Source organism: Coptis chinensis, chromosome 8 (assembly GCF_015680905.1).
Source record: "Coptis chinensis isolate HL-2020 chromosome 8, ASM1568090v1, whole genome shotgun sequence".
Lineage (NCBI taxonomy): Eukaryota > Viridiplantae > Streptophyta > Magnoliopsida > Ranunculales > Ranunculaceae > Coptis > Coptis chinensis.
In genome coordinates this window covers 9822993-9834252 of record NC_141463.1, presented here as the reverse complement: position 1 = coordinate 9834252, position 11260 = coordinate 9822993, and the positions used below count along the sequence as shown (strand labels likewise).

Sequence of the window (11260 nt, the reverse complement as noted above, 5' to 3'; positions counted from 1 at the left end):
TGGACACGTCCTAAGGATGTCAACATCTTGCTCAACACCAAGCAACAAAAGGATGAAACATTGGCAAAGTTCGTAATTCGTTTCCGTCAAGTGCAAGCAGAGGTCACCGATGTCCCTGACGTAATGATCATTCATGCATTCAAGGAAGGAGTCCATTTCGATAAAAACGGAATTTACAACTCCCTTGTACGGGACCCCCCACAATCAAAATCTGATTTGTTTGCACGAACGCAGCAGTTCATTAACGTGGAGGAAGATGTTAGATCAAAAGCCTCAAGAGACAAAGACTTTCGGAGTAAAGACTCAAACGAAGGTAAAGACAAACAGAAGCAGAACATATCGGAAGGGCCACAAATGAAGTCGAGAATACAACAAAGGTTAACACGCCGCGTGAGAAAATGAAGCTCACTCCATTAAATGCCAAGTACGATGCGATATATGAAAAGATCAAGGGACGCAACTTACTTTTTCCTCCGCTACCCTTGCCTGAAAACACTAAGTCTACACGTGACAAAAATCTTTGGTGTCACTTCCACAATGATTTCGGCCATGAAACGGGAGAGTGCAGATCCTTTAAGGGAAAAATACAGAGGCTAGTCGACAAGGGATAATTAGACGAGTTTGTGCTTTCAAAAATTGTGAAGCAAAATGTAGCAATGACAATTAAGCCACAATGTCATACTAGCTGGTCATGCCAAAACCAATGATGTTTCACGAACAAGGCAAAAGTGTGAACAACGAGCCAAGTTTGGTTTCTTGCGGGAATTTTATCACGTCAATAACATTGATTTTGTTGAAGGAATTTGTTCAGAAACCACAGAGCCTGGTCCCCTGTGTTTTAGTGATAGAGATCTAATTGGCGTCCATCATCCTCATTATGATGCTCTCGTCATCTCAGCTTTCATTGGATTATGGCGAGTTCAGCGCATCATGATAGATACTAGAAGGTCTGTCAGCGTCATTTTTGCAGGTTGCTACAAGAACATGCAGCTGTCATAAAATTTAATTATTGCAGAAAGTACTCCAATCACTAGGTTTGACGGAACCGCAATAACTCCAGTAGGAAGAGTCTCTCTACCAATCACGCTCATGGACAAGTCCATCGACATTGAATTCCTCCTGATGAATTGCAAGTCCCCTTACAATGCAATCCTAGGAATAGACTGGCTCTATAGCATGGGCGCAGTAGTCTCTACTTTTCACCAGGCAGTAAAATTCCCATCTCTTGACAAAATTTGTAAGGTGTGCGGCGACCAGATGGCTTCCCACAGCTGTCACGAAAAAGTCTTAGAGGAATATCGTCAGTCGGATATGCGGGGAAATACAATTCTCAATAATTCGCAAGCAATGTCTAAATCAGAATCAGTCACGCACAGTATTTATACTGCTAGTTCACAAAATGAAGGACCGCCGACTATCGACCGCCTCTTAGAAGTTCAAATTAGGAATTTAGGCGGAGAAACAACTTTCATATTGGCAGAACTGACGGAAAATGAACAAAAAAAAATGGTAGCACTTCTCAGAAAGAACAAAAAGATCTTTGCTTGGTCAATCGAGCAGATGACAGGAATCAGCCCAGAAGTTGCATGCCACACACTTGACATGGATCCTACCATCAAGCCAGTTCGGCAGAAGCCTAGGTGCATGGCCCCGGATAGAAAACTCAAAGTCAGAGAGGAAATTGATCGGTTACTCTCAACTCAGTTCATATGGCAGTTTCATATCCGCAGTGGTTGTCTAACGTGGTTGCAGTGCCCAAGAAATATGGTAAAATGAGAGTGTGCATTGATTTCACGAACCTTAACAAAGCTTGCCCGATTCATCCCTACCCTTTTCCACGAATATCGGAATTGGTAGATGCCATGTCTGGCTACCCACGTGAGTTTTCATGCTGCCAGATGCATCAAGCCATATTTCCAACGAAGACTGGTCAAAGTATACACGAAATATCCTCTACGCAAAATTTTCCGAAGTGCCCAGGAATCAAGTAGGCTCGCGGAATGGGACATCTACTTAAGTGCTTATAACATCAATTTTGAACCTCGCGTTTCAGAAAAAGGTCATGCACTTGCATCCTTAATGGCAGATTTCCCTATCGATGATTTCATCCCCGAAGTTAATCAAGACAACGGTATCTCTAGCGAAATGGCTACAGTTGGGGGTGAGGAATCCCTGCCAAAGCATACTGACCCTTCATCCGATTCATGGATCATTTACACGGATGGCTCACACAACAAATCCGCTCTGGATTAGGATGTGCTTTTATCAAGCCAGACTATTAGTAGTTTGGGTCGACAGTTCCTTAGAACTGGTCCTTGGAGTAATTTTCTTTTGTTTTTCAGATTATCACTCATCAATAAAATGCATTATTCCACATTTCTTTATTTTCATTCAATTAGTTAGTAAAAATAACATATACAAATTCAAAAGTCATAGAGTTTGCGTTTGCAACACCTCTCTCCATGCACCCAAAAGTCGTGGAGTTTGCGTTTTCGACACCTCTCTTCACGCACCAAAAGTCATGGAGTTTGCGTTTGCAATACTTCTCTCCATACACCCAAAAGTCGTGGAGTTTGCGTTTTCAACACCTCTCTCCACGCACCAAAAAGTCATGGAGTTTGCGTTTGCAACACCTCTCTCCATGCACCCAAAAATTGTGGAGTTTCTCTCCATGCACCCAAAAATTGTGGAGTTTGCGTTTTCGACACCTCTTTCCACGCACCAAAAAGTCATGGAGTTTGCGTTTTTAACACCTCTCTCTATGCACCAAAAAGCCGTGGAGTTTGCTTTTTCAATACCTCTCCATGCACCAAAAGTTGTGGAGTTTGCATTTTCAACACCTCTCTCCACGCACCAAAAAGTCATGGGGTTTGCGTTTTTAACACCTTTCTCCATGCACCAAAAGTTGTGGAGTTTGCGTTTTCAACACCTCTCTCCACGCACCAAAAAGTCACGGGGTTTGCGTTTTCAACACCTCTCTCCATGCACCAAAAAGTCATGGAGTTTGCGTTTTCAATACCTCTCTCCATGCACCAAAAAGCCGTACCCCTACGAACGACCATCATTGGGTACTATAAGAGACGCCCACTAATGAGGCGTGCTTGCTTGCCCACTCCACGACTTCTTTGGCATCAATACCAACACTAGCATTAACAGATGCCATGTCAAACGGACGGTTGCTACTATTAGCTTTGTCATGCACTTGCACTGCAGATATTTCAATCACACTTCCATTTTTTTACAGTAATATTATGTTTATTCTTTGCCGCAAGGAACAAATTCCATCCGACGAAGAGGGGACGAAGAGGGGGCGGTGTATGTACCAGTGTACTCATACCCCTACGAACGACCATCATTGGGTACTACTATAATAGCCGCCCACTAATGAGGCGTGCTTGCTTGCCTGCTACTGTGGCATCGCTTGCCTACTAGTGAGGCGGGCTTGCTTGGCCGCTACTGTGGCAGTCCCGCTTGCCTACTAGTGTGGCATTCGGGCATGCCCTCTATTGGAGCAATGACACTGCCCACTAATATGACACCCAACACCTGGGGCTCCAGAGAGCTCTTTCCCGGAAAAATCAAAGACTGGAAAATCCCCTATATATTTCTACCTATCAAGTACCATTTAAACAATCAAGTCAAATCATTTGGTTATTTACATTAACAATTTGCGGACAAGTTATGTATCCAAAGTGCATTTCAGACTTCCAAAAAATATTTAAATAATCCAAATTAAATAAAAAAATGAACAAACTTGGTTGTATAAAGAAACTTGAGATAAAGAGTAACCATTCTTGGTCTTGGTCAACAATACTGTTTGACATTTTTATTTTTCGCGCCTTTCTGGGGTGAAGTGTGAGATGGAAGAGTGTTTTGAGCGTGAAAATTTTCTAAATTAGCAGATGAAGAAGTCAACTGTTCCATTGACCAAAGTCTTTGGTTTAAAATATTTTTCTTCCACTAGCTGTCATTTATTTTCAAATAAGGAAGGCGCGGTTATTCTTTGATTGCTTCAAGAGTTGTTGAGAGAGAAAATTGTTTAAATGTAAAACGAGTAGCCGACATAAGGAGACATAAGGACATAATTTTATAAAAGCAATTTCTCCACTAATTTCACGGTGTGGCCGTGGAAAATTTCTCCATTGACCACCAACTTCATCCATTTCTGTGACGCACGCAGCAACACGGAGACTTTTTCTCCATTGTTTCTGCAAGTGTCCAACCAGTTATTTATACAAGTGTTTGTGCGATATCTTTCTCTCATTCTTATAACAATAAATTTAGCATCACCCCTTCACTACGATATGGCTGAAGTAGTTGTCTCCCCCATTGTTGATTTCATCCTTCCCAAATTAACTTCTCTGATCAGCACGGACTCTCGTCTACCCAATGATCTGAAGAAGGACTTGAAGAAACTCTCCAACACTTTTTCTATAATTCGACTTGTCCTTGATGACGCCGAGAAGAAACAAATCAAAGACAAGTCGATTAGGGGTTGGCTAAGAATTCTCAAGGATGCTGCTTACGAAGCTGAAGATATCATTGATGATTGCGCATTGGAATTTCATTGCCCGGAGTCAGAGATTGCTGCTTACGAAGCTGAAGATATTATAGATGATTGCGCATTGGAATTTCATTGCCCGGAGTCAGAGGTTGGCGAGAATCTAGTAAGTAACTCCATCACAACTTTTTCCATTCGTGACAATATACGAGAAAGAATTAAAGAGTTTAAAGAAAATTTTGATGAAATTGCTGCTGAGAGACACTTTTTTCTTTTGAGTCCTGGAGTTGAAGATTTTGTTCAAGACCGAGAGACTAGCTCTTTTCTAACTGTGCCACAAATTTATGGGAGAGTTGAGGACCGAGAAAGTATCGTGGGGATACTGCAAGACAATGCGCGCAGTCAGAATTGTCTTTCCATCTGTCCCATACTTGGAATTGGTGGTTTAGGGAAGACTACCCTTGCTCAATTGATCTATAATGATGAGTGGGTTTATGGTTATTTCCACAAAAAAATTTGGATTTGTGTCTCTGATGATTTCAGTCTCAAAAGAGTTACAAAAATGATGATAGATTCTCTCGCTCCAGAAGCCTGTTATCTTGCCGACTTAGATCCTATGCAGGACTACCTCAGGAAATTATTAAAGAACAATAAGTTTTTGCTGGTATTGGATGATGTATGGGACCATGATCGGGAGAAGTGGAATAAAATAATTCATCTTCTCACATGTGGAGATAAAGGAAGTTCAGTCATTGTAACAACTCGTCTCCCGACAGTGGTAGAATCTATATGCTTCCAAACATTTGTAGACTCTACCACATGCATCATTAATCCAACACATGAGCTCAGTTTTCTACCAAAGCATGATTGTTGGCTTCTATTCAAGCAATATGCATTCGGTATGGAGAACGATGAGATCACTCCAAACTTGAGAAAAATGGGTGAGGAGATTATAAGCAAGTGTGGAGGCGTACCTCTTGCTGTAAAAGCACTAGGAAGCCTGTTGCACTCTAGAAATGATGAATTTTGGAGATGTGTAAGAGACAGCAAAATTTGGACTCTTCAAGGACATGGGGAGAATACCATCTTACCTGCATTGAGATTGAGTTACAACCATTTGCCTCCAATTTGGAGACAGTGTTTTGCATTTTGCTCCATATATCCAAAAGATTATACGATGGAGAAGGAAAAATTGATCCATCAATGGATGGCAAATGGTTTTATCCAATTTAGTGAAGGGATAGAGGTGGAAGACATCGGTGGTGAAGTTTTCAATGAGTTACTGAGGTGCTCGTTTTTCCAAGACATGGATGAAGATGTAACTTTGCCAAAAAACATTACCAAGTTTAAGATGCACGATCTCATGCATGATCTTGCATGCTCAGTTATGGCCAATGATTGTTTGTCTGTGAAAATTGGTGAGATAAGGGATGTTCCTCAGAAGGCACGACATGTATCGGTGACATATGATTCCGCACCATCGCAAGCAACTCTGAACACAATTTTTAAATCCCAATCATTCTGCCGCACAATCCTTTTCCAGCACTGTGCAACCAGTTCCCTTTTAGAGCTCTTTGTATCAAGGCTTTCACAACTTGAGTACTTAAGAGTGCTAGATCTCAGCAATTTATGGACCTTCAGTAGTCTACCACCTATTTTCGGTCGTTTAAAACACTTGAGGTATCTCAACCTCAGTAACATGAACATTGCATCATTACCCAAATCCGTCTGTAACCTAAGAAACTTGCAGATACTAGTGCTAAGCCAGAACTTAAAATTAACAACTTTACCACCATCAATCGGAAACTTGAAGCAGTTGAGGTGCCTTGATCTTTATCAAGTTGGAATCAGAGTTTTACCTGAATCTATTTGCTGCCTAACAAATTTACAGACCCTGAACCTACAGAAATGTCGCAATCTTAAAATGTTGCCGAAGAACTTGAGCAAAATGAGGAAGCTCAGAAAACTAGTGATTGGCAGTAACCTTTACATTGAGATTAACATTGAGGATCCAGTGTTAACTCACATGCCATTGGGAATTGGTGAATTGACTTGCCTCAAGCAGTTAAGTACGTTTGTGGTAAGTCAACTTAGTGACTCTGCTGGTATCCAGGAGTTGGAAAAGCTAGACCATCTTGAAGGAGAATTAACCATAAATGGGATTCAGAATGTGCTTGATCACAGGGATGCTTACAAAGCCAACTTAAGGAGTAAGAAGAGCCTGTTAAAGCTACACCTACGGTGGCCGGTTGGTGGGTCTGACGTTGAAATTGAATGCAACAACAGCAAAGAGGTGTTAGAAGCACTGCAGCCTCACTCGAACATCGAAGAGTCGTTTATTTATGGGTACCCAGGTGCGATGTTGCCTGGTTGGGTAGGGTCTTCTACCGCACTCCCAAAACTGACTCGACTCGGACTTTATAACATGCCTAACGTGGAAGGATGGTCTTCAGAATGTCTGCTACTCCCTTCTTACCTCCAAATTTTGGATCTTTATAATTGCCCCAAATTGAAATTACCCATGTCACTGCCGTCTTCTATTACAGAATTATCTGTGGGGAAAGGCAACGATCCTTCGCTCGAGTCGGTGGAAAATCTACACAATCTTTCTGACCTTCGGATTACGGGATTTGATGAAGTGGAAACTCTTCCAGAAGCACCTCTACGAAACCTTACGCGTCTGCAACAATTGCAGATCGAAGATTGCGACAAACTGAAAAGGCTTCCTACGGAACTTGAAAACCTTTCGACAATTACGAAATTGTTTATTTATGGATGTGGAGGTTTGGAATCTCTGACAGAGGGATTACGAAACCTGACTTCTCTCGAGAGATTGCGGATTGCTAATTGTGGGAGTCTAAAATCTCTATCTGAATCATCGCTGCAACATCTAACTGCCCTCCAGAAGTTGGATATTTGGAATTGTCCAGAATTGGAAATCATGTCGGTGGATTTTCAGCACCTCATTTCCCTTCAAGATTTAGAGTTGGATTGGTTGCCTCAGTTGACGTCTTTACCAGAGGAAATACAGCATGCCCGTAGGCTTCGAAAGCTTGAAATTGAGTTGTGCGAGAATTTGGGAAAGTTACCAGAGTGGCTGCTAGAGCTTCCAGCACTAACTTTGCTTCGTGTCAGCAAATGTCATCCAGAGCTACATAGAAGATGCGAGGACTGGAACTGGATTCCCCACCTTCGAGTCGAGAATCGTGTTGAATTATGAAACCATCAAAACCAATGATTAGGGTAAGTTACTTATCTCATTCTCCACAGAATTTTCTAAACTTTGATTAACCGCATAATGTTCTCTTGACTTTATTGTTAATTTTGTCACCAATATGTTAGGAATCAATCCTGAGAGTATGCATGTTCTAACAATAACAGTTAATTTTCAACTTATTGATAGTTTCATATTGTTTCTTCACATTTTTTTTTAATCTGTATCCCTCTCCCCCATCGCCTTTTTTTTCCCAAGTTCTGCTCTTGTTACATTAGACGGGTGCCTATATTCTGTGTCCGTGTGAACATGTTGATATTTTCCATTCATCTCACGGATTTGCCCTAATTTCATATGAGATAATTTGCCGAAGTATAAAACCCTTTGGAAGTTTTTTATTTGTAGTGAAAACTTTGTATTGCCAATTTAACGTGTAAAACCCTTTGGAAGTTCTTTCTTTTGTTGCAAAACTGCAAGCAGTGTTTGTCTGTATATCATGAAGTACCATCGTAGGCATTAGATCTTTACAGTACACTTGGTAGCTTTACAGCCTCACACTTCAATGCGACTTTTATTCCTATTCTCGATTTTTATTTATTTGCCCCCCCCCCACTGTCCTGATTCTTATATAATAATAATAATGTATTAGATCATAAATCCAGCACTGATGGCTTTCAGGTTGGTAGAGATTGTTTTGAACAAGATGATTGTTATTTAAACGCCAGCTCAAGTGCCATGTCGACAATGTTTATGTACATCAACACATAAGGTATATGAAACTACGATCAAGTGTATTACATACATAAGAAACTCCTAGGTCATGCATTGAAACTTTCATTTCTGTGTATTTTTCTCCTCGGATAGGAGAACTTGTTTGTGACGTCTCTCTTTTTCTAGAAATAGACACAAACAACTTGAATTGTATGTCCAGCCTTCTTTATTTTGGAAATTCTATCTCCATTATATAAATATTGGTTTTTGTTAATCTTTCAAGTTAAAAGATGTACCCTTACAATTATGTTAAACCTTGAAAAACATTTGTTCTCACCTTCCCTCCCTAACTTCCTTAGAACTATGGAGTCTACGAGCTATGATGCTAATTGTTGAGGCGCTGTCAGAAGTTCGGCCTTGTTTTCATCATTATTGTTGTCTGTTAGTTTCTAATTTTATTGATGCATCAGCATATCTGACACTGACAACTTCCCATGGATTTGAACAATCATATATACTGAGATGTATAATCACAGGAAAAACCTTGAAAAACCTTTTTTCAAGGTTTCTCTTAGAGTATCAAATTATCTTTATTGCTGCTATTATTACAGTGCTATTATTTTACTATTTTTTATCTTTGTCGTTTTTAAGTTTTATGGCTACAAGTGAAATTAGTTTTTCTGTATAACTGAGTAAAGAAGAAAAAAGTAATGATTGTCACGAATTGCCAAACACTCAAGTTTTTCTGGACATGTTCATTATGTAATGTGCGCAGTTTTTCATCCTAAAGAAGATCTGGTTGTATCGGCTTCCTTGGATCAAACTATCCGTGTCTGGGACATAGGTCCCTTGAGGAAGAAGACAGTATCTCCAGCAGATGACAGTCTTGACTTAGTGAAATGAGCTCAGATATGTTTGGGGGCGTAGATGCTGTGGTCAAGTATGTATTGGAAGGTCATGATCGTGGAGTCAATTGGGCTTTGTTTTATCCCACCCTTCCTTTGATTGTGTCTGGCGCAGATGATCGTCAAATTAAATTATGGAGAATGAATGGTATATTCGTTTGTTAATTTTAGTGTTGATGTTGTTTTTTTTTGGTTTGTTGTTCTGGATTTTATTATTAACATAAATATGATTTGTTCAACTGAATTGTACAGTTGTGGAAATAGGATGGGCTTCCTATCATCACTGAATTGTCGCCAAAATAAGGTGGATGGGCTTCATCAACAAGCACAGAATTACTATTTTCATGACTCACATTGTTCAACTGGTGAACCCTTTCCCTCACTTTCTCCAATTGACAATCCAGTAAACACCCCAACTCACTCAAACTCTCCTTTGACAAATCATCAAGCCGTTGATCCCAACCACAACTATCTTCCAACTTCTTCTTCCTTGCTTCCAATTGGCTATCGAGGTCGACACAATTCTTCTCTCTTTCTATCCTTCCAACTCGTTTGTATTTCTGAATGACCCCATTAAATTTCCTTTGGTCTTCAGGCCATGTTTCAACAGTGCCATCATCACCATCAAAGAACACTATGCAAATATACAAGAAAAAACCTCGACCTTAAAGCAAATATCCAGTAAAACACTATGATGCACTTGGTAAAACTACAAGAAGTAGAAATAACTATAGAAAAAGAACTAAATCAAAGAAACAGTAAGAATTAAATACACCAAAACAGCATAAAAAATTTGATAAAACAAACGAAAAGTCGAAAATTTTGAGAAACTTGTTTTACCTTCCGAGAACTTTAGTTAACATTTGAATACAAAAATTGACTGGACTGCATGAGAAGAAATAAAATGAAAAAAAGAAAGTCAAGTCTGCATAGTAAGCAACCATCCCCTTTTTTTTTATCGATAAAAGATATAAGATTGATGAAATAGTTAAAATAATAAAATTACATCAAAACTTTAGAGCAAACCCACTCAATTTCAGAAAAAAGACAATATAGAGGGTTGGGTTGTCAAAATACGCTTACAGCAGAACACAAAAAATTTACCTTGTAGGCTATTATTTAATATTTATTAAGCAATCTGGAAGAACGGCTAGAACCCCGGGCATTCCTGTAGAGAAATTTGGTAAACAGCTACAGAAAGAACCCATCCAATAACCTATAGTACTGATTGCTGAATAAAGAACACACCAACCTTTAAGCTTATTTGAAATTTCTGCCTCAATTTCAGCACCAAAACCAACAAAGTGATTCTCACACACAATCCTATAAATTTTCTTCTTTGCTTCTTCTCGACTAAAAAAAATATTAAGTATACAACAATTTAAAAAGAAAATTCTGATACATGATACAATATGAACGACATAAAATTAAAAGAAAGAAGACCAATTTTTTAAACTAAAAAACTTGGGCTTTGAGTGCTTCCGAGTATGATATAAACCTACGTAGACATAGCTCCATCAATCTATTAAGGACAAATCTCTTTGATGATCATAACTCAAAAAACAGACTACCAAGTACCAACCAATACGCTAGCATCAAAAAATCCTAATGACGTTTGTTTGTCCTTCATAAGCTGATGACAGCTACAACACAAGTTCTTGTCACATCTCAAACAACTTGTTGGCTACTGTTTATCAAGGAGAGAAGCTTGGTGAGGAAGACGGGTAGATTTGGGTGTGAAAATGGGATGGTATCAGAAGCTTTGGCAGATTTGAAGAGTCTATATGATTGGGAGGTATTGACTACTATTTCTAGGGGTGAAGAGAATATTGGTGAGAAAATGAGAGTGGTGGTACACAAGTAATGAATTGTGACATGAACAAGCAAAAAATTGTTTGTGACAGGAGAATGAATAACCCTAATGACTCA

The 11260-nt window shown here is 39.5% G+C and overlaps 1 protein-coding gene and 1 long non-coding RNA gene across 6 annotated transcripts in view; one reads left to right on the top strand and one right to left on the bottom strand.

Annotated features, from left to right (window-relative positions):
- The window catches only part of LOC147479832 (uncharacterized), a 28117-nt gene extending 16859 nt beyond the window's left edge, over window positions 1–11258 (bottom strand). The window contains exons 1-2 of one of the 2 annotated variants that reach the window (XR_015204710.1): window positions 10584–11258; window positions 10172–10499 (exon numbers count right to left, since the gene is read on the bottom strand). This is a non-coding gene — a long non-coding RNA (uncharacterized LOC147479832). Of the gene's footprint in view, window positions 1–9995; window positions 10500–10583 lie in introns of both variants that reach the window. The other variant, XR_015204711.1, reaches the window with a different exon arrangement.
- LOC147479831 (disease resistance protein RGA2-like) lies at window positions 3793–11259 on the top strand. 4 transcript variants are annotated; one of them, XR_015204709.1, is made up of 4 exons: window positions 3795–7744; window positions 8394–8484; window positions 9202–9479; window positions 9584–11259. XR_015204709.1 is itself a non-coding variant. In XM_086577638.1 (2 exons), exon 1 carries the CDS (start codon window positions 4305–4307, stop codon window positions 7719–7721), a length of 3417 nt encoding a protein of 1138 aa, XP_086433764.1. In that variant the 5' UTR covers window positions 3793–4304; the 3' UTR covers window positions 7722–7744; window positions 9202–9592. The 4 variants fall into 4 exon arrangements, 2 of the variants coding, with proteins under 2 accessions (XP_086433764.1, XP_086433763.1); XR_015204708.1 differs by having other exon boundaries at window positions 9202–9592; XM_086577638.1 differs by lacking the exon at window positions 8394–8484 and having other exon boundaries at window positions 3793–7744; window positions 9202–9592.
- The last annotated feature ends 1 nt before the right edge of the window (window position 11260 follows it).